At 39.5% G+C, this 24,198-nt stretch overlaps 1 protein-coding gene across 6 annotated transcripts in view; it reads left to right on the top strand.

Annotated features, from left to right (window-relative positions):
- The first annotated feature begins 11,296 nt into the window (after nt 1-11,296).
- The window catches only part of SEC22A (SEC22 homolog A, vesicle trafficking protein), a 70,319-nt gene continuing 57,417 nt past the window's right edge, over nt 11,297-24,198 (top strand). Inside the window, exons 1-3 of one of the 6 annotated variants that reach the window (XM_054480633.2) lie at nt 11,383-11,511; nt 14,223-14,320; nt 18,682-18,882. In XM_054480633.2, the coding sequence (XP_054336608.1) occupies nt 18,701-18,882 (182 nt within the window). In that variant the 5' untranslated portion in view covers nt 11,383-11,511; nt 14,223-14,320; nt 18,682-18,700. Of the gene's footprint in view, nt 11,649-14,222; nt 14,321-18,681; nt 18,883-24,198 lie in introns of all 6 variants that reach the window. The other 5 variants (XM_054480637.2, XM_054480638.2, XM_063661669.1 and 2 more) reach the window with 5 other exon arrangements.

Below are 24,198 nucleotides of genomic sequence, written 5' to 3' on the forward strand. Positions count from 1 at the left end.
GGCGTGGTGGCTCATGCCTGTAATCCCAGCACTTTGGGAGGCCAAGGCGTGCAGATCACGAGGTCAGGAGTTCGAGACCAGGCTGACCAACATGGTGAAACCCCGTCTCTACTAAAAATATAAAAATTAGCCAGGCATGGTGGCTCATGCCTGTAATCCCAGCTAGTCACGAGGCTGAGGCAGGAGAATCACTTGAACCTGGGAGGCGGAGGTTGCGGTGAGCCGAGATTGCACCACTGCACTCCATCCTGGGTGACAGAGCGAGACTCCGTCTCAAAAAAAAAATCGTTTAAGACAGTATGTAATTTTATATAAACAGGCTTTTGCAACTCTCATTCTCAGCCCATGCCCCGCACTGCATCAGGTGAAACTGATGCAACCTTCTGGGTTTCTCTTCTTGTTTTGGGAGGTGTTTTCCTATGAACAACATTTCCCTCTAATTATGAAAAAGAATTTTTTTTTTTTTTTTTTTTAGACACAGTCTTGCTCTATTGCTCTATTGCCCAGACCAGAGTGCTCTTGGCTCACTGCAACCTCTGCCTCCTGGGTTCAAGTAATTCTCCTTGCCTTATCCTCCCGAATAGCTGGGGTTACAGGTGCCCACTACCACACCTGGCTGATTGTATTTTTAGTAGAGACAGGGTTTCACCATATTGGCCAAACTGGTCTCGAACTCCTGACCTCAGGTAATCTGCCTGCCTTGGCCTCCCAAAGTGCTGGGATTACAGGCATGAGCCACTGAGCCTGGCCAAGAATATCTATTTATTATTGAAAATGTGTAAAATACAGAAAAGTAAAAAAAAAGAAAAAGAAAAAGAAAAAAAAACACTTATGTTACTCTGAGATAAATTGTACATATATTTTGCTGTATTGTCTTCCAGTCTTTTTTCCATATATTTGAAAAGATTAAAAATCTATAGCATTATATACTGATTTTCCACTTAGCATTTTATTATGTGCATTTTCCTATTATTGCCAGTTTTTGGCAATTTTCATACTTATAAAATATACTATATTATGATGTCACATCCGTTATTTAATATTGAACATTTTGGTGGTTTCTAACTTTTCGCTATTATAAACTGTATGTATGTATATATGTAGATAGATATTTCATTGCGTCTCTGATTATTTCATCAGAATACATTTATAGAAAAGAAGGGCAGGAGTTCGAGACCAGCCTGGGCAACATGGTGAAATCCCATGTCTACTAAAAATACAAAAAATTAGCCGAGCATTGTGGCGCACGGTTGTAATGCAAGCTACTTGGGAGGCTGAGGCATGAGAATCGCTTGAACCCACGAGGTGGAGGTTGCAGTGAGCAGAGATCACACTACTGCTCTCTAGCCTGGGTGACACAGCAAGACTCTGTCTCAAAAAAAAAAGAAAAGAAAAGAAGGAGATATGTACAATTGCCATGAATATATATATAGTTTTTTTTTTTTTTTTTTTTGGAGACAGGGTCTCACCCTGTCACCCAGGCTGGAATGCAGTGGAGCAATCATAGCTCACTGCAGCCTTAAACTCCTGGGCTCAGGCAATCCTCCTGCCTTGGCCTCCCACATTGCTGAGATTACAGGTGTGAGCCACTGTGCTAGCCTGACATGAATATTTTAAAGACTCTCAATACACATTGTTAAATTAGCTCCTAGAATGGCTGAATTAATTTGTACTTGTACCAGAAAAGGATTAGACTGAATGAAGCTTTGGCCATCCTACTCTTACTAATGGTTTTATTTTTAATTTGATAAATAATGAAAGGAAACTTTGGCCTATTTCACAGGTAAAAATGAAAAGTTTTTAAACGTATTTATTTGATTTTTAGTGTAGTCAAAAAATTTTAAATATATTTTATTCATTTGTGGTTTTAAAAAGAACATTTACTTCCATAGTCGAAAAGCATTATCATAGTTAACAAAAAAAAAACAATTTCTTAATATTACCTAGTATCTATTTCACAGTTAAATTGCAACAGTTGTCTCAAAAATGTCTTTTCTGGTTTGTTTAAAACAAAAGCCAACCCAAGACTGTGCATTGCACCTGGTTGTTATGTCTCCTGAGATTCTTTTAATCTATGGTTTCTTTCTGTTTTTTTTTTTTTCTCTCTCCATACACTGACTTATTGAAGTTGCCTGCAGAATGTTTTATTTTTCAGGATTTTTGTGGTTGCTTGCTTGTAGTACTGTTCAACTTTGTCCTCTATTCCCTGTAACATTTGTAAACGGGGAGCTAGCTGTGAAAATGTGATAGATTAAAGTTAAACATTTTTGGGAGAGATACATAATAGGTGATGTGGTATACTCGTTATTGGGTCACATCAGGAGATTGACTCATGACATCTTGTTGGTCAACGATGAGGGCCACTAAGATTGACTCCTGAATTATGGTAGTGGCAATCTGCTTCCTTCATGCAGGTTTTCTCCTTTGAATCAGAGAGTAATTTCTGTGGTATTCTTTGGCACTATAAGAACGTCCTCCATCCATCTACTATTCATCTAATGACTTTAACACCAATACTTAATTTTTGTCTAAATCACTGTTTTCATTTGGGGTTGAAAGTGATTATTTTCTAATTCTATCATTCCTTCTATTATATTTATTTCCCATTTTTTTTTAAAGTAGAGCTTTCCTTTCTCAACTGGAACTACTTGCTTACTCCAAAATGAAATACAACTTCCATTAATACTAGAAAGGCAAGATATTTCATTTTTTCCCCTTTAATTATCATTTAATTGTTTGTTGGCCAGTTATAGTTCTTTTGCAAATTGTTTTCTCAGGCTTGTTGCCTATTTGCAATGGAAGTATTCCTCATTTTCTTATTATATGTGGGCATTCTTTGTCATATATGGCATATATTTCTCTCTATTTGTGGTTGGAATTTTAATTTCATTCTTTTTTTATGTATAGATGTTTTATACTTGTCAATCTGGTCTACTATCTTTTTATTTGTGGTTTCTTCATTGCTTTCATGCTTAGAAACTCTTCTTTATCCCAAAGCCAAATCCATCTTTATTTTCTTATAGCTATCTTATAACTGTTTTATGGTTAATTTTTTAACAATTATAGAATACGCTTATTTTAGAAATACCAATCCAGTCTTCTTATTCCTCTGCTGAAAATCCACTGGTGTCTTCCCATTGCATGCAGGAGAAAAGTCAATCTTGGCAATTTGGCATATCAGCTCTTTGGAGTCTGGCCTTTGTTTTGGCTTCATTTCCTGTCTACATTTCTAGCAATAGCAGGCCACTTAAAGTTCCCTAAATAGTTAGTGCTATGCTTTACAACTATGGATTCTCTTCTCCATGACCTGCCACAGTCTGCCTGATAAGTGATTATTCTTCCTGTAATTCTCAAATATCACCTCTTTTTGTAAAATGTGTTCCATGTTTCTCTCTAGCTCTGTCCCTTTGGAATCCTCCCAGAGCCATTTGGTCAGGTTTTATTGGCATTTATCTCATTTGGCTGCTGTCTTAGTCTATTTGTGCAGCTATTGCAAAATATCTCAGACTGGGTAATTTATAACAACAGAAACTTAGTTCTCACAGTTCTGGAAACTGGGAAGTCCAAGATCAAGGCACCAGCAGGTTTGGTAGCTGGGGAGGGCCTGATCTCTGCTTCCAAGATGGCACCGTGTTGCTGCATCCTCTAGAGGGGACAAATGCTATGTCTTACATGGTGGAAGAGTGGAGGAGCATAAATCCACTCCCTCAATCCCTTTTATGAGGGCCTTCATGATTTGATTACCTCCTAAAGGCCCCACCTCTTAATGCTATTACATTGGCAATTGAGTTTCAACATATGAATTTTGGAGGATACATTCAGACCATAGCAGTTGTCATTGTCTTTATACATGTTTCTCTCCCCATCCTGTGAGTGCCTTAAAGGAGGGACCATATCATATTTACCATTGTCATTGCCCAGCACAGAGAGGATGCACAATGTTTGTTGAATATGTGAATTAATTAAAACACAATGTTGAATAATAAACCATTTATACCACAGTGGAAATGTTATTTCAGAATTTCCAAGATACAGATAAGAAACTTTTCTTTCTGTTTTTTAGAAATATTGCTGTCAAAGATGGTGCTAACCTGAAAGAAAAATAACATAATATAAATATGACACCTATGTGTTAAGGACAGCTCTAGACATACAGTGTTGGAGACAAGGAAACGATGTCATGGTGGCAAAACTAATGATGCAAATGCAGCGTTGAGATATCCCTGCTTCCATCCCAGCCCCCGCCTCTCCAGCCCCTCCTGCTGGCAACTCTTTTCCCCTGGTTCTGTAGCGCTCTGTTCCAAGACTCAGACATAATCCTACCCAAATACACATCTGCTCCTCCCTCCCCTAGCAACTCCACCTGGAGCCTGGCGGTGGAGTTGGGGGCTCCCTCAGACTGGCTGCACAAAGGTGACTTCATAGTCTTAACCATTTATCTCCCGTCACAGTTTAAAAGCCCAGGCTGTCCAGAGAGCCGGCTCACATACCAATAGAGAAATCTCAAAGTGTAAAAAAGACACGGGATGGGGGGAGTGCTAGAAATAATCTTGATTATATATTATGAAAAAGTAACGGTATAAAACAGTGCTGTCCCATAAAAATACAATGTAAGCTACATATGTGATTTTTTCCAGTAGCCATCTTAAAAAAGTAAAAGGAAACAGATAACATTGACCATAATATATTTTAAACTACATATCAAGATATTATCATTTCAACACATACAATCAATATTTTTAAAGTTCTACATTGCTTCAATTTTAAAACTTTATCTTAACTAAAATAAAATTAAAATGATCAAAATTAATAAATTTAGTATTGATACAGTACTACTATCTAATTTACTGTCCATATTCAAATATCATCAGTTGTCCAAATAATGTTCTTTATGGCTATTTCTTCCTCTAGTCTAGGGTCTAATTCAGGATCCTACACTGCATTTAGTTTTCGTGTCTCTTTAGTCTCCTTTAATCTGGAAAATATCCTCAGCCTTTCTTTATCTTTTTAACATTGACATTTTTGAAGGGTATGGGGCCATTTGTTATGAAAAATGTCTTTCATTTAGGGTTACTTTAATGTTTCCATGTGATTATTTTCTGGTTTCGCATTTTTGGTGGGAATCCTATGGAAACAATGTATGTCTGTGATAGACACAGAAATTCCCTGTCTGGGTCCTCCTTCAGGGGAGGACTTGCCACCCAGCTGCAGGGAGAGTCAGCAGGTAGCTTCCAGCTGATAGCTTTTTGTATGTGCTTCACCTTTGGAGAGCTACCTTGTTTGATATCATGCCCATCTTGGGGGAATCCACATCTGGTGACTTTGTGAAGCAAGGATATAAAAGCCTGACCATTCTGATCCGACATAGGACCAAGGGTATCAGACATTTAAGATATATGGAGAAAAGAGTAAGTAGAGGATAATGTATCAGATGGCTTTTTTTTTTTTCTTTGACACAGAGTCTCACTCTACTGCCCACACTGGAGTGCAGTGGCACCATCTCGACTCACTGCAGCCTCCACCTCCCAGGTTCAAGTGATTCTCCTGCCTCAGCCTCCCAAGTAGCTGGGATTACAGGTGCCCGCCATGCCCAGCTAATTTTTTTTGTGTTTTTAGTAGAGACAGGGTTTCACCATGTTGGTCAGGCTGGTCTCAAACTCCTGACCTCAGGTGATCTACGCTCAGCCTCCCAAAGTGCTGAGATTACAGGCGTGAGCCACCCCGCCCAGCCCTAATATGTATCTTTAACTTATCATGTTCTACCTTCAAATACAGTTACACCACTTCATGTATGGTGTAAAAATCTTGTAACAGTATATATTCATTCCCCTTTCCCTTACAATATCATTAACATGTTTTACTTCTTCGTTTGTTATAAACATTTTTATTTTTGTTACAAAACAAACAATTTGTTACCACTTTTGCTTTACGTGGTTAATTATATACATTTTCAAAAGAGGAAAAGTTTTATATTAATTCATATAGTCACATTTTCTGATACTTTTTGTTCCTTTTGTGTGAATTTGAGTTTCTTTTTTTCTTTTTTCTTTTCTTTTTTTTTTTTTTTTTTGATACGGAATCTCGCTCTGTCGCCCAGGCTGGAGTGCAGTGGCGCAAGCTCTGCTCACTGCAAGCTCCGCCTCCCGGGTTCATGCCATTCTCCTGCTTCAGCCTCCAGAGTAGCTGGGGCTACAGACGCCTGCCACCACGCCCAGCTAATTTTTTGCATTTTTAGTAGAGACGGGGTTTCACCATGTTAGCCAGGATGGTCTCGATCTCCTGACCTCGAGATCCGCCTGCCTCGGCCTCCCAAAGTGAATTTGGGTTTCTATGTGGAATCATTTTCGTTCAATCTGAAGAACTTTCTTCAACATTTATTATAATTCAGGTATGCTAGCAACAAATTCTCTCATCTTTTGTTTACCTAAAAATATCATAATTTCACTTTTCTTTCTTTTTTTTTTTTTTCTCACACAGAGTCTTTGTCTGTCACCCAGGCTGGCATGAAGTGGCACAATCCTGGCACACTTCAGACTCAACCCACAGGCTCAAGCAATCCTTCCACCTCAGCCTCCTGAGTAGCTGGGACTACAAGCACGTGCCATCATGCTTGGCTAATTTTTTTTTTTTTAATTTTTTTGTAGAGACGAAGTCTCACTATCTTCCCTATGCTGGTCTTGAACTCCTGGACTCAAGCAATCCTCCCATCTTGGCTTCCCAAAGTTCTGAGATTATAGGCATGAGCCACCAAGCCTGGCCACACTTTCATTTTTTGAAAGAATTTTTCCTAGATATAGAATTCAAAGTTGACAGAGTTTTTACTTTCAGGACTTTAACATTTTTATTTCATTATATTTTGTCTTTCTTTCTTTCTTTCTGAGGTGAAGTGTGAAGTCAGTAGTACCTCTTATCTTTGTTCTATATACACAAGGTGGATTCAATGTTTCCCTGGTTGCTTCTAATATTTTCTTTTGATCATTGGTTTTCAGTAGTTTGAGTGTAACATGCCTTGGTGTAGCTTTTTTTGGTGTTTATCCTGTTTGCTTTCTTTCTTTCTTTCTTTCTTTCTTTCTTTCTTTCTTTCTTTTCTTCCTTTTTTTTGATAGCATCTTGCACTGTCACCCAGGCTGGAGTGCAGTGGTGTGATCTCGGCTCACTGCAACCTCTGCCTCCCGGGTTTAGGCGATTCTCCTGCCTCAGCCTCCTGAGTAGCTGGGATTACAGGCACGCACCATCCTGCCTGGCTAATTTTTGTATATATACATTTTTTTAAGACGAAATTTCACCCTGTCACCCAGGCTGGAGTGCAATGGCGTGATCTCGACTCACTGCAATCTTTGCCTCCCAGGTTTAAGAGATTCTTCTGTCTCAGCCTCCCGAGTAGCTGGGATTACAGGCATGCACCACCATGCCCAGCTAATTTTTATATTTTTGGTAGAGACAAAGGTTTCACCATGTTGGCCAAGCTGGTCTCGAACTCCTGGCCTCAGGTGACCCGCCCACCTTGGTCTCCCAAAGTGCTGGGAATACAGGTATGAGCCACTGTGCCTGGCCTAGTTTATTTTCTTGAATCTATGGGTTTATATTTGTTATCAAATTTTGGAAAATTTTGGCCATTATTACTTCAAATATTTTGTATCACCTCTCCTTTCTTTCTGAGTCTCTGATTATACATGTTAGATAACTTTGTATTAACCATAGGTCACCAAGGCTCTGTTCATTTTATTTTAAACTTTTTTTCCGCTCTGCACTTTAATGAGATAATTATTTTTCACTGTTACTTTGTTTACTGATCTTTTCTTCAGCAGTTAATCTGCTGTTAAGCCCATAGAGCAAAATTACCAATTCAGATATTGTAGTTTTCTGCTCTAGAAGCTTGATTTGGTTCTTTTTATGGTTTTCATTTATCACATTATTTATGTTTCTTTAAATTCTTGGCCATATTTATAATAGCTTCTTTAAAGTTCTTATCTTACCTGCTTGTAACTCCAGTGTGCTGATGCCCTCTAAAACTAAAAAAAAAAAAAAAAAAAAAAATTTAAAGAAGAAAAGTGAAGTTCTTATCTGCTTTGAAAACTAATTTCATCCTTGTCATTTCTGGGTCTGTTTCTATTGACTGATTTTTCTCCCATTTGTGACTCATGTTTCAATGCTTCTTCACATGTGTAGTAATTTTTTATTGGACACTAGGCATTGCATATATTACATGGTTAAGTAACCTGAATTTTGTTGTCTTTCTTTAAAGACTGTTAAGTTTCATTCAAGAAAGCAGTTAATTTACTTGCAAATCAGTTTTTTCAGCTTTGTTCGAGTGGGTCTAGAATTGTCTTTACTATTGGGCTAATTTAGCTTTAAAGTGTGGCCTTTTTAGGGTCTCTTTACCAAATGCTTCAGGTTTTAATAAGATTTAATAAGATTTCCCATTCTAATCAGTCAGAGCCTAAATGTTTCCAAACTCTATTCAAGTTCTTGTAGCTGTTCAGCTTAAATTTCCCCAGTAATTGTTATTTACCAGCCTCATACAGTCTATCCTTAAAGTTATACCAAAGATTCACAGGAATCCTTATGTATATTTCTGGAGCTCTTTGTCTGGCACTCTGCCCCACAAATATCATTTGCCTCAATCTCTATTAATTCCAATTTCTGTGTCCTCAACAAACCCTGCTTGGCTTTCTTCTATCCTGCGCTTACCTCCAGAAAGAAATCTGTGGATATTCTGGGGACTCATCTTGTTTGTTTTCCTTCCTTCCAAGATCACAATTTTACTATGCCAATTGTCCAATGCCTGGAAACACTTGTTTCATAGATTTGGTCCAGTTTTCTATTACTTGTAGTGGGAGGTTTAGTCTGGTATCACTTACTTATTCATGGCTGGATTGCCCTTAACATTTGGAAAAACATAAACTTTCTATTCAATAGTAAAATACATACTGGAAAATTTCATAAATATAGAATACAGCTTGATGAATTTTCTTTCCTTTTTCTTTTCCTTTTTTTTTTTTTTGACACAGGGTTTCACTTTGTTGCTCAGGCTGGAGTGCAGTGGCACAAACATGGCTCACTGCAATATTGACCTCCAGGACTCAAGCAATCCTCCCACCTCAGCCCCACAAGTAGCTGGGACTATAGGCGTGCACCACCATGCCTTGCTAATTTTCAGAGAGGGTTTGGCCATGTTGCCCAGGCTGGTCTTGAACTCCTGAGCTCAAGCAATCTGCCTGCCTCGGCCTCCCAAAGTGCTGTGTTGGGATTACAGGTGTGAGCGAGCCACCATATCCAGTCCAGTGAATTTTCATTAATTGAAAACACCATGTAATCAACACCTGGATCAATAAGAACATTACTAGATCTCCAGTAGCCCCTTATTGCTCCTTTCTAATTATTAACACTAATAATTATAACTTATTGGTTACCCTTGGGTAACCAATATTTTACTTCTATTACCTTATATGATTTTTTATTTTGAATATTATGTAAATTGAATCATATAGTAATGATTTTTTGTGTCTGACTTATTTCACTCAATTTTTATGATTGTGAAATTCATGCATGCTTTGCATATGGTTGTAGATTATTGTCTTTCCTGTATAGTATTCTATTATGTGAATATTCTTCTTCCTTTTTTTTTTTTTTGAGAAGGAGTCTTGCTCTGTTGCCTAGGCTGGAGTTCAGCGGCATGATCTTGGCTCACTGCAACCTCTGCCTCCCAGTTTAAGCAATTCTCCTACCTCAGCCTCCCAAGTAGCTGGGATTACAGATGCCTACAACCATGCCTGGCAAATTTTTTTTTGTATTTTAGTTGTGATGGGGTTTCACCATGTTGGCCAGGCTGGGCTCAAACTCCCAACCTCAAGTGATCCACCCCCCGCCCCCCCTCGGCCTCCCAAAGTGCTGGGATTACAGGTGTGAGCCATCACGCCCAGTCAGAATATTCTAAAGTTTATTCATTTCATGAACATTCTTATACATATGTTTTCTGGTGAATATATGAATACATTTATGTTGAGTATATATCTAGGACAAAATTTATGTTAGTTCAGGCCTTTCTTCTGAACTGTAGACCTACATATCCAAATCTACTTGACATCTCCGTTTATAGGCATTTCAAATTTAACATATTCCAAACCATTTGCTCCTCTTTCTGTGTTCCATGAGTGAGTAAATAGCTTCTTAATCCATCTAGTTACTTAAGGAGTCATCCTTAATATTCCTCTTTCTTGACCCTTCCCGGCAAACCAATCCGTTATGAAGTCCCTTGGATACCATTTCTAATTTATACATATCTTAAAATTATCTACCTCTTTCTGTCTCTAACTCCCATTACACTAGTTCAAGCCACCATCATTTCTGGCTTTGCCTGATGCAACTGCCTCCAAATGGCCTTCTAGCAGCCCTTCTTGCCCTCTTCCAAACTATTCTCCACAAACAGCCTGAGTGATTCTTAAATATGCAAATAGGATCCTACTTAATAGTCTTTTATTAGCTGCCCATTGACCTTGGGCTGAGACGAGACAAGGGCCAGACCATGCTGGCTCTTATTGGCCACATTACAGATTTCAGGCTGTATTTTGGAAGATATCTTAAGGTCAACGGGCAAAGTTTCTCCTTGCTCCCCACACTCCATCCACACTGACTTCCTTTTAGTTCCTAGAGCACACGAAGTTCTTTCATGCCCGAACAACCTCACACATAATATTTCCTTGGCGGGGAACATTCTCTAAGGCTCTTTAATATGCCTGCAGCTTAAAAGGCACTTATTCAGAGGTCTCTTCCCTGACAGTCCAAAGTTAATTGATCATTGCACCCACTAATTTTCCCTCCCAATACTGACAATTTATAATTCTGTAACTATTTATGCTTTAATGTCTCTTGCTCCGATTACTCCTTAAATTCCATCAAGTGTTATGTCCACTCCTGTAACCCCGTGCTTAACACGGTGCTTGGCACATGGTAAACAGTCAGGAAATGCCTGTTTAATAATGCATGACCGATGCGAAGGCTGGAAGGGGTCGCAGGGTCAGCATCTGGCACTTCTCTGCCATGGTTAGTTTCCTTTTTGTGTGTGGGAACAGACGGGGCCAGGTCTTCTCCTTGCTCACCCAGAGGGGGCTTTTCTTCCTGTTCCCTTCATAAGTGTCTGCTGTAGGGCCGCGTGTGAAAGACAAAATGCCTGCAGATACAGGGCGGCAAGCGGAAGAGATTGGCCCTATTTCTGAAGTCCACGTAGTTCTGTCATCAGAGGACTCTGTATTTTTCTGGCGCAGGTGCGAGAGAAGCTGCCAATCTCTCCTGGAGCGGGTGGAACTAAGGAGGGCCCCAGGAGCTGGAGGCTTGTTGTGTCCTTCCTGCAGAACCTGATTGGCCTGGGCGAGCTGAGGGAACGGGGGCGTGGTTTGATTCCGCGGGCGCGAGCCACGTTGGACGCGCCGCAGCCCAGCCGAAGGGTCCCTCCCAGGCCCCACAATGCACTGCTGGGCGCGTCACTCGGAGCGGCGGGTCCCGTCTCGACAGGTACTCCCCGGCCCCTCCCAGTCCTCTTCTTCCTTTCTTAGGGGTCGTTCGAATCCCTGCCGGCCTCTCCCCTCCCTCTCCCTGCCTCTCGCCACAGCCTCGGCCTTCGCCCTCGGGACTGAAGACCTACCCCACAGGCAGGAGCCAAGTCTGTGCCTTTGGGGTGGGAGTCGGGGCCGCGGAGCTCTGGAGGGACGGGCAAGCGGGGACCCCGTCCCCTTCGACTTGAGGGTTCTCTGGGGCCAGGCGGGCGGCGGTTGCCCCTCGTCTGAGCCGCCTAGGGTATTGGGCAGCCAGGGAAGGAGTGTCTGAAGGGGAGGGACAGTCGCACTTGGCTGTCAGCATGGTGGTGGGGATTCCCTGGCGCCCAGGTGTCAGAAACACGGTGATCTACCTGTGTAGGTGGCCCACGAGAGCTTGAGGTGGCATTTCCTATTTCTTTTAGGCAGAATGGGACTTGAACCAGTGTCTTACTTCACGTCTTGTGGGGATGGAGTGAGCACTGAGCCCAGATATTTGCCCGCGTTGGCTCACGGAAGTCTCTTGAGACCCTGTCTCAAGAGTCACTTTGGGAACGATGTGGCAGAAGGGAGACCTGAGCAATTGGCTTGGCAAGTGGAGGAGGCTTCAAAAAGAAAAGGACAAGCCCCAGCTGGCTTGAATCTCTCTGTCAGTGAAGACAGCTTAAGATAGTTTTTCTCCTGCTGCTTAGTTTCCTGGATCATCCACCTGGGGCAGGGGGCGAGCTTGAGAACCAGTCCCTCCTATGCCTATTCAGCCAAGGCAAAGCCTAGCCCAGAGCAAAAGTGTCAGCCACCAGACTGGAGATGTTGGGATCTTCAGTCAGGGAAACAGCCACTTTTCAAACTCTGAATCACTTTCCATGTTGTTGATATTTGCTTACATGCTAAGATTGTAAGGAATCAGGCAATGCCTTAAACGGTACCTACAATTTCTGATATATTAAGATTCATTCAGTATTTGACTCTGACACCTGTGACCATATCCTAAAGTAATGGGACATTAGGGTATTTCCTATGTTGAAAACCATCACATCTGTTTAGTGCCTTTTTTGTTGTTGTTGCGTGCAACTGGTTAAAATCAAAGTATATCTTATGTTGGTATATGAAAGAGGCCCAGGTCTTATCACAGGGGTGCCTGTGACCTTCATTGAGTGTCTCACAGAGTTGTTAGAATTGGGCCTGAGTTTAAATCCCTACTTTGTCACCTACTAGTTTAGGGATTAAAAAAAATTCCTTAAGCTTTCTGGGCTTGAATTTCCTCAAAGGTAAAATGGAACTAATGATACCTACCTCGCAGGTTTTTGGAAGGCTTAAATGAGGTAATGTGTATAAAGTGCGTGGTCCATGGAGAGTAATCAATAAATAATATAGCAAATATTTAATGTAGTGCTTTTAGCATGTTACAAGGCAATGTTTCAGGCCCTTTACATGATCCTACAAGATAGATACTATTGTCATCTTTAAAACAAGCCTGTGAGATAGATACTACTAGTAGCCACAATATATAGATGTGGAAATTGAGATATAGAAAGGCAAAGCTTGCCCAAATTTACATGGCTGGTACATAGTGGAGCCAGGATTAGAACCCAGGCAGCAAGTGAATAGCTGGTTTCTATATCCCTGGTTTCTTGCCTCTTGTTGGTTTTGGGAGACTGATGAAGCATAGTGATGTAGAAATACTAGAAACTTAGACCAAAGTACCATTTCTGCTATATACTAGCAGTGTGACATTGAGAAAGTGAGCCTTGGTTTCCTCCTCTGTAAAATGGTGGTTCTACCTACCCAACTGTGAACTATGTGGCACTATAAAAATGTTGGGATTGACACATTTGAGCATGTATTGGGGGCCCTGTCCTAGATGTGGGTAAAATCTGTTGTGAAGCCTGAGGTCTTATACATACTGTGCAGTGCAAGCACCCATAATAGGAATGTCAAACAGTGCTAGTGAGGTAGAAAGCATAGGCAAAATGGCAAAAATTCCATCCTCTTTATCACCCAATTTATCCCCCACCCTCACCGAGCACTTTTAATAAAATAATATGTACCATATTGGTATTGTTTCCCAAACTTTGGTACTGTCACATATGCAAGATAATTTGATAAGCAAATGAACATTAAAAAATTCTCCCAAAATTTTCACACACATACATATTTGAATGAAACAAGTTCATTTAATTTAAATTAGGAGAAAAACTTAACATCTCAAAACTGATTTCACAGATATAATTGCTAAAAAATAAAGGACAAGAAAAGTAAGTCAATTCAAAGGCCAATATTAGGTAAATAGTACAGGTGGATGAAGATAATTCTGAAAGTGGTACTTGGATGATTGAAGACTGGGAAGTTATGAACTAAAATAAATATGAGTGCTTTTGCCCCCAGTATAAAATGTTTTTATCTTAAAAGTGGCATTTGTGAAAGCATTTGGTTAGAACATATATACAAAATCCACTTACATGTTGGGCTTTGTTTATTACCTTTTGAGAGATACCTTCCTGAGACATTGAGCCCATAGTCATTACCCCCACAAGGTTCTGAAGAAGAGGGGTGTCTTGTTATCCTGGGTCCAAGAACTTGCAAACCACTACTATAGTAGTTTGGCATTGTGGGAATTTATTTTCCTCAGCCTTTATATAAAAGTTTACCCAGATTTACCTAGATTCTAACTTGTGCTTTTTCCTCCAACAGTTGCTGATGGGGAGAGGAAAAAATAGCCACTGTTAAGGTTCCCTATGAGTTAACTGCTGCTGTACAAAGGCAGGTGTAATATTTTCTCTGTATTAAAGGTGAGGAGAAATGGCCCAGTGCCCTAAACATTTATCTATGGCCCTGATAAGCTAAAAACTCCTAAATCTTCTCATGCAGTTGTTGTAATCTCTTGCTTTCCGCAGTTCCACTGGTTCTTCCCTGGGATTTTCCCAACCACAACCCTCCTTAGACCTTAAAGATACTTTAACCTAGCTTAGGCCTGACATGGACAGATTTCCTTTTCTGCTAGCACAGTCCAGATAAGATTAGTTTAAAAAAAACAACAAACTATATTATGAATCCGTGGTAAAAAGAAAAAAAGTAGGGGCATGTTTATTGAATTGATGGAGAGACAGCTTAGCCTAAGGTGATTGGAATCTGTCTACAAATTAGTTAAGCCTGACGTTGATCATTGAACATTCATCCCCGTTTGTCAGGCTTAAATTCAAGTGGTTTGGATGCTGAATCAAATTACTGTGGTAGAAAGAGGTTTCATTTTTTCCCTAAGAAAAATCTTATCTATGGATAAGTAGAAACAATTCTCTGACAACCTTGTAATAATTTTGACAGGGAATGTAACTGCTGTGTTCTGCTTTTGGTTAAAGGCTGAAGTACGTATTAGGAAAATTTGAGGCTGGGCGCAGTGGCTCATACCTGTAATCCCAGCACTTTGGGAGGCCGAGGCAGGTGGATCACTTGAGGTCAGAATTTGAGACCAGCCTGGCCAACACAGTTAAATCCCATCTCTACTAAAAATATAAAAATTAGCCAGGCGTGGTGGCGAGCACCTGTAATCCCAGCTACTTGGGAGGATGAGGCAGGGGAATCGCTTGAACCCAGGAGGCAGAGATTGCAGTGAGCCATTGCACTCCAGCCTGGGCGACAGAGTGAGACCCTGTCTCAAAACAAAACAAAACAAAAAACAACAACAAAAAGGAGTATTTGAAATGTAAGTTTGTCCAACTTTAGTTTTCCAGTTAGTGAAGTGGTGGGCAACACACCTGCGTTGTTTGCTCTTTTCATCTGAGTTTCTCTAATTGAGGAGTGATGTTTCTTGATAGTAGGACTCTTCATTCCTGCTATCTGGCATAATTCATGGGACACATTAGATATTCAGTAAATGTTTGGTAAATGAATGGAACTTACAAATTGTATTCTTTTTACAGTATGTGTTTTAGAAAGTATGGATCATGTATTTATTGATCTGTCCTCCAAGTCACTAAAGAATAACTTTGAAGACTACATGAAATTTGGCAACCTATTAATAAAGTCTATTCATAATATTTCTATTAGGATCCTAGAGAGGCCGGACATAAAATAATACAGTCTACTTTTATTTTACTTTTTGAGACAGGATCTGTCTCATTACCCAGGTTGGAGTGCAGTGGCACAATCATAGCTCACCGTTGCCTCGAACTCCTGGGCCTGCTTCAGCCTCCCCAAAGCAAGGACTATAGGCGTGTGCCACCATGCCCAGCTGATTTTTAAATTTTTTTGTAGAGACAGAGTCTCACCATGTTGTCTAGGTTGGTCTTGAACTCCTGGCCTCAAGCAGTGTTGGGATTATAGATATAAGCCATGGCACCCAACCCAACTACTTTTAAATACTAAAATGTGGGTATTTAGAACTGTAAGTTACAACTCACCCTCAAATTAATTCCCAGAATGGTTGTGTTGCAGTGTACTTCTGGAAAGACAAAAGTTTTATAGTTAAATAATAAATGCTTAAGGGTATAAAGTAAGACATTTTCCTACTTTCTTAGGCTAAATGTTACAATTGTGATTTAATAATTAAATAAAACATGGTAAAAAAAATTTGAAGAGGAGTTTTTAGTATAGATATCTCTTCAGGGATCCCAGCTTTTTCATGCTACTGCTTTTAGGAGAGAAAAAAACTAGATGAGTGGAAAAAAACACCGATTGGGATATGTCACACTGGGACTTTAGTTTCAAGATTCCACTGTAGTAAAAAGACTAATTTGCTTTTGGATATTTTTCTCTTTAAATGAATGGAGGGGCTGGGTGTGGTAGCTGATGCCTGTAATCCCAGTACTTTGGGAGGCTGAGGCGGACAGATCACTTTCAGGCCAGGAGTTTGAGACCAGCCTGGCCAACATGGCAAAACCCCGTCTCTACTAAAAATACAAAAATTAGCTGGGTGTTGTGGCGCATGCCTGTAATCCTAGCTACTCGCGAGGCTGAGGCACGAGAATTGCTTGAATCTGGGAGGTGGAGGTTGCAGTGAACTGAGATCGCACCACTGCACTCGTCTGGGTGACACAGCGAGACCCTGTCTCTAAAGGAGAAAAATATTAAAGGGTAATGACACAGTAACACCTAGAGATTTCTCCTTTTTCCTCATGAAAAGAGGAAAAAGGGATAGTGAACTTAAGGCATTAGCTTTATTAGTTGGGTTAATTTTTATTGTCAGATCAGTTATCACCATGAATGGGAAGTCAGATTTTGACTTCACACAGCAGTGAAAACTATCAGCTTCTGATTTACAAGCTTTGTAACAATTGGTTTTCTGTGGGTTTTTTTAAAATATATATATATTGCTAACTCATTTTTTCCTTTTTGGAATGAGATAATATTGACCTAGATTAAGTGGGCAGATAAGGATTAATTTAGTCTCTAAGAGACAATATTTTTGGAAAAATGCCTATGAGATTTTTATCAGATTTTTGAATTTTCACCAGTTGCCTCACCACTAGTGAGGAAGCTCTTAGTGACATTGTGCTTTGATGGCCTGACAGAGAAGAGTTATCACTTAATCTTAGATAGTGAACATATTTTAATGTTTTTAAAAGTATGGGCCTTAGACAATAAGCAGATTGTCAAGCCCTATCCCACAGTCAGTGGTTCAGAATTTTGAGGGCAGAGCCCAGAAATCTGCATTTTTAACTAAACTTTCAACTTCTTATGCAAGCTAAAGTTTGAGAGCCACTGTGTATTTTATGAAAGGTTGAGTGACTGTTGACCTGAGTTCCTTCAGACTCAGGCCTGTGAAGTCCTTTCATCTGTTTTTGTAAAGCAAGAAGAGAATCCAATAAAATAGGCCATTAAGATTTACTTTCTGGTAAAAAGATTGAGAACAACATTAAAACCAATATTCCTTTAGCTTTAGGATTTATTTTAAATAATTTTTTTCTGATTATAAAAGTAGTATATTTTTATACTGTGACTATTGAGAACATTTAGGAAATTATAAAATAATAATTACCAATAATACCATTTCTTAGAGGTGAGCATATTCTTAATTTGGCATCTTTTTCTGCATCCATTTTTCAATCCCTTTTTCCTTCTCTTTATCTTCGTCTCTTTATGTTTGTGTAAAAACATTTGCAATTTTTATCCTGCTTTTTTCTCCTTAACATATAAGCATTTTACCACATTATTAAACTTTCTCCACAAACGTTAACTTTTAGTTGCTGCATTATATTCTGTTATATGAATATACTATAATTTACTTAACCATCACCATTTTATAGGATATTTAGATTGCTTTCAGTTATTTGAGTGGAAGAATGTCTTTCTGTTTAAAATTTTGCCTGGATTTCTGATTATTTTTCTCAAGACAGGTATATATTTAAATTTATTGAGGTTAAAAGGTATGCCTTCAGACTCCTGTTGAAATTGCCAAATCATTTTGAGAACTGTTTGTACCAGTTTTTACTTGCATCTGTACTTATGAGAATGCCAGACAGAAGTATTATTTTTTAAAAAACTAATGTGGCTGGGTGTGGCGGCTCATGCCTGTAATCCCAGCACTGTGACAGGCGCCTGTAGTCCCAGCCACATCCTATGCTGTGGCATGGGATCCCAGGCTGAGGCGTGAGAATTGCTTGAACCCTGGATGGGGTATGTTGCAGTCAGCCAAGATGGTGCCACTGCACTCCAGCCTGGGTGACAGAGCAAGATACTGTCTCAAAAAAAAAAAAAAAAAAAAGCTAATATGTTAAGTGAAGCATAGTATGTTGTTTTAATTAGTTTTTTTTTTTTTTTTTCCTCCTGAGACGGAGTCTCACTCTGTTGCCCAGGCTGGAGCTCAGTGACGCGATCTCGGCTCACTGCAACCTCTGCCTCTCAGGTTCAAGTAATTCTCCTGCCTCGGCCTCCTGAGTAGCTGGGATTACAGGTGTGCACCACCACGCCCAGCTAATTTTTGTATTTTTAGTAGAGAAGGGGTTTCATCATGTTGGCCAGGCTGGTCTCAAACTCCTGATCTTGTGATCCGCCTGCCTCAGCCACCCAAAGTGCTGGGATTACAGGTGTGAGCCACCGCGCCTGGCCATTTTAATTACTATTCTTATATTACTAGTAAGTTGAACATTTTTACATATGCTTATCAAGTTTGGCTTTAATTTTTATGTAACCCAAATTGTTCATTTTGTTTTAGGTCTTCTCTGTTGATTGAAATGTCTATGATTTTATCTGCCTCAGTCATTCGTGTCAGAGATGGACTGCCACTTTCTGCTTCTACTGATTATGAACAAAGCACAGGAATGCAGGAGTGCAGAAAGTATTTTAAAATGCTTTCGAGGAAACTTGCTCAACTTCCTGATAGATGTACACTGAAAACTGGACATTATAACATTAAGTAAGACTTCAGTTTGCTTTATTTGACTTATTTGCCCAGTAGTTGTCATTTTAATGAAGTTTAAGTGGTTGCAATAGAAAGGAGTGATTAGGAAAACCTGTTCAAGTCGAGCATCATATTGTTCTGAACTTATACTAAATAGTCATCATGTCAGCAGCAGCCTTTTTGTAGTTTCTTTGTATTTATATCTGGCTCTGGGAAATTGTATAGTTGTGCAGATCATAGATATTCCTCTTATAAGTTGACCACTAAATATTTATTTGCATTCTTACATACCTAGGGTTGTAGTAAGCAAACTATAATTGGAAATAAAAAATTTTTACCTGATATCTGCCCTCAAAGAACTGAAGCCGCTTACATCTAGTGGGAGGGGGTAGCACTTATCACTGAGTCATGTACAAATCAAGTAAAACTGGGCAATGGGATAAAGAGTGACTATTTATGGTGGTCAAGGGACTCTGTGAGAGGGTGACATTTGAGCAGAGACCTAAAAGATGAGAGAGGAGGTAATTATATGAAGGATGCTGTGGATGAAGAGCAAGGCAGAGATAGCAGTCAGTGGAGAAGCCCGTTTTTACTTGCCAAGAGACAGAAAGAAAACCAGTGATCCTGAAGAATTATGAACAATTAATAGAGTTGCAGAAAGTGAGGCCAGAAAGGTAGGAATGGGGCAAGTTATGTAGTGAGTTTGGAGTCTATTAGTCTGTTTAGTCTAATGCAGTAGGAAGCCATTGGGTAGTTTTAAGCTGTAGAGTTACATGATTTCATTTGGCTTAGAGTAGATCATTCTGCCTGCACTGTGAAGAATAAAGGAGAAAGTGGAAGCAGAGAAGTCAGATGGAAGACTCAGAGAAGTTCAGGTGGGGGTGCTGATTGTAACGAGCTAGGGTGGTAATGAATAGAAATAGTTAGATTGGGGCTATATTTTGGGATTAATACCAGCAAATCTTCCTACTGGATTGAAATGGGATGTGAGGGCAAAAGAAGAATAATCACCGTAGTTTTTTGGCCTGAGGAACTGGATGAATAATGTAGCTGAAATGAGCAAGAAAGGAGAGGATAAGTGCATCTCATTGGTAAAAAGTAAGAGTTCTGTTTGGACATGTTAAATCTGAGATACCCATTAGACATCCAAGGGGCACTGCTAGGTAAGCAGCTGGATATGTGAGTCTGAAGCTTAGTGAAGAGGACAAGTATAGATATTTAGATTTGGAAGTCAGCTTACAGTTTGTGATTAAAACCATGGGAATGGATGAGACCACCTTGGAAAGCTTAGACGTGAAACAGTTAGAGAACAATTAACGTCTGATATCAAGCTGGATATTGATTATGCCTACAGAAGGAAATAAGGTAAAAACACAGTGCATATAGGATATAATAAGCAGAGGGCTTCGTTGTTGAGATGAGACATGAGCCATGTCCTGAAGAATTAATAAGAGTTGGCTAAGGCAGGGAGGAGAGCATTCCAAGGTGTACGGAGGAGAGGCAGAATAAGCAAAGAATGTGACTTAGCATGGTAGGTGTATTAACATGCTTATCCTGGGTCAGTGAATGGTGATTTATGGATAGTTGTGAGACATGTGTGATAATCATTTTGGGGCCAGATCCTGGATCGCCCTGAAAGTTCAGATTGAAGGATGTGACTTTGATGTAATATGTTATAGGAAGTTCTGCTGCAGGTTCAAGGGAAGTGACTTGATAAAAAACAATCCTGAGACAGTGGAACTTAGGGTGAGATGGACCGTCCAAGAGGAGAGAGATAAGGCAGAGAGGCCAACTTATTAGGGCCTGAAGTAAGAAAATAAACATGCAAATGAAAATTAGAACACCAAAAGAACTAGAATGATAATGAGAAATAGTTTGATTGGGGATCACTTTGAAGTTGGATCACTTCAAAAGAAGTGACCAAGCTGGATAGGATGGAATACCAGAGATGAAGGAAGGGGCAAAGATGACTGAAGCCTTGGAATTGGACAGAATGATGGTGTCATTGCCAGAAATGAGATCTTTGGAACAGACTGTTTATGAGGTGTGAGGCAGAAGAGAAAGATAATGAAGCTCCATTTTGATCATTTTTTTAAGACACTGGGGCTTGCTCTGTTACCTAGGCTGGAATGCAATGGCACGATGACAGCTCACTGAGCCTCAACCTCTTGGGCTCAAGTGATCCTCCCACTTCAGCCTCTCGAGTTGCTGGGATTACAGGTGCACACCACCACACCCAGCTAATTTTTTATTTTTAGTAGGGATGAGGTCTCACCACGTTGCCCAGGTTGACCTCAAACTCCTGGGCTCAAGTGATCCTCCTGCTTGGCCTCCCAAAGTACTGGGATTACAGACATGAGCCACTGCACCTGGCCCACTTTAATTATTTAAATTGAGGTTTTAGGCCAAGCACAGTGGCTCACACCTGTAATCTCAGCACTTTGAGAGGCCGAGGCAGGCAGATCCCCTGAGCCCAGGAGTTTGACATCAGCATGGGCAACATGGGGAGACCCTGTCTCTACAAAAAAACAAAAAAATTAGCCAGGCGTGACATAGTCCCAGCTACTGTGGGGACATAGGTGGGAGGATCGCTTGAGCCTAGGAGGTTGAGGCTGCAGTGAGCCATGATCTCACCCCTACATTTCAGGGTGACAGAGCAAGACCCTGTCTCAAAAAATATATATAAATAAATAAATTGAGGTTTTGACAGGGTAGTTCAGTGGAGATGGGATAGAGATTTTGGAATCATTCACGTAGATGTGGTTGATAATTGTGACAGGAGAAGTGCCTACTGGGTTTAGAGAGAGGCCCAGGTTAGAACCTTGGAGAGTGTCCACAATTTCTTAGATCACCTGGATAATGGTAAGATAATGGTAAGATGTTATATTTAATTGGGGTTTCTGAGGGTTTAATTAGAAAATATTGTGATTATGGTGATTAAAATATATGTAAAATGATGTCTCAACCTACTTCTATTTTTTTAGAGGAAAAACTTGAAATATTTCAATATTTTATTTAATAGGCTCTGTTAGTGTCCTGGGTCATTATTCTGAGTTTTATTTGTGAATGTATAGTGGTATAAACAAATATCAAAGTTATAGGAGATTGGCTTGAATGTATATTAATTCTGGTAGGTGTGCTGGACTTAAAAAAAACTTTTGCAATTTTTTTTTCTTTTGACTCTCTTTTTTAGAATTAAAAAAATTTATTTTGACTTTTCTTAAAAGTAAAATGTAATGTTTTAACATCCCTTCATTCTATTTAACTGAAAATTCTAGATTTTGTATTATTTAGTTTTATTTAGTTGTACTCCAGCTTATTCCACACAAAGGATTTGAGGCAATTTAGGAAAAAAAAAAAATTCAAGGGGCCAAGTAAGGGAGTCAGAAGAAGGAAAATAGAGATAGGAGAATAATAAACTGAGGTAACATTTCCTTCTGGAGATGCAAACTAGATAGTCCATCCATTTGTTAGGAAAAGGTTGCAGATATTACCATTGAGTTTCCTTGTGGCCAAAGCAAAGGGGGTAATCCATAGGATTTAGTGTCCATTGGATAAAAACATTGTTTTTCCTGTTATTGAGACCTGAAGTATATAAAGAGGACAGCATTTGGATAAACATTCTTCCAGCAACCATAATTATTAGAGTTTATGAGTGGGATAAATCAGCAGAAGTCTAATCTGGTCTAGTTCAAGAATACAATTCAGATAAGTCAAAAGGAAAAGATTACCTGCATTTTTCTATGCATTTCAGAGCCATGCATAGAAAAATTTCTGTGCATGTTTTTTTGTACCAAACCTTCAATAAGGATTGGAAAACAGAAGTTCTAGTTCTAGTTCCTGACAAGGACCTGGATTTCATATATTTTCTATCATTGATAAGAGATCTTGAGGTTTAGTTTCTGTTTAATGAGGTTGTTACCTTATATGACGTTGAGCTTAGACTGAAATGCGTAAAATTGAGAATTTGTGTGTGTTACCTGACTTAAAATTCTCACAGCACAACTGTTTTTCTAACCATTATGAGTTTGCTAGATAAAACTCACAGGTCTGCCGTAGCAACATCATAGCACAGCCCGAAATTGCCACCATTCTGTCTCTCTTTTCTCCTAGCCATATTAAATGCTTCTTTCCTTCAAACCCTACTTCTTTTGAATCACCTTCTTTCTCATTACTATTTCTATCTCTAATGATCTCACTCCTTTCACAGATCACCTGTAGAAGTCGGTTGACTGCCTTTTTCATCACTTATTAAAATTTTTTATTTTTAATTTAATTTTTTTATTTCTCCATCCTCTCTTTATAACAGAGTTGTAACTCATTGAGGGAATTGATCTGCCATGGCTTATACTATTTTTGATTCCTCAACTCTTGGCATTGTGGTTTTCAAATTTGTATAGAAATGGAGGTACTCTTTCTTCACAGAATCTCAAAATCACTAAGTATATAATTATGTGCCAAATCAGTTGATACCTCACATTAAATTCTAGTTGAATAGGCAAGGGAAGACCAGAGTTTGAAAGAAAAAAAAAATCGGGGGAGTAACATTTAAAATTGAGATAATTAGGCTGGGTCTGATGGCTCACGCCTGTAATCCTAGCACTTTGGGATGCCAAGGCTGGCAGATCACCTGAGGTCAGGAGTTTGAGACCATCCTGGACAACATGGTGAAACCCTGTCTCTACTAAAAATACAAAAAAAAAAAAAAAAAAAGCCGGGTGTGGTGACAGACATCTCTAATCCAAGCTACTCAGGAGGCTGAGGCAAGAGAATCACTTGAACCCAGGAGGTGGAGGCTGCAGTGAGCTGAGATCGTGCCACTGCACTCCAGCCTGGGCGACAGAGTGAGACTCTGCCTCAAAATAAATAAATAAATTTAAAAATAAAATAAAATTGAGAAAATTCCTTTGGTTTTCTCCTCCTCTGTATTGGGAAAATGATGAATTTCAAATGAATGTAGTAGCTAGATACTTCTGTTTCGCCAATGAAGGACATTCTGTGGAGCATGGCTTGTGCTAGCACAGTTCCTTGCGCATGTCGTAGTAGCTACTAAATGAGGGATGGTTGTTTTGGGAATATGACAGCATTCAGAGTGCCAGAGAAACCTTATTGATTGGGCAGGATGGTGTGTAGTGTGGGGTATTCAGTTTTGTGATTTCTTCTCACATTCTATAGTGATATTCCAATTCTCTCTATATAAAATTTTAAGGAATTCATCTGTTTTAGAAGTCGAAGAGTACTTTCCTTAGAATGTAGTGAATTTTTAATGAATAAACTTATGTTACCACTTAAGAAAAAAAAATGGCTAAAGTAAGTATGAACCATATGGAA

Source organism: Pongo pygmaeus, chromosome 2 (assembly GCF_028885625.2).
Source record: "Pongo pygmaeus isolate AG05252 chromosome 2, NHGRI_mPonPyg2-v2.0_pri, whole genome shotgun sequence".
In the NCBI taxonomy this organism is placed as follows: Eukaryota; Metazoa; Chordata; class Mammalia; order Primates; family Hominidae; genus Pongo; species Pongo pygmaeus.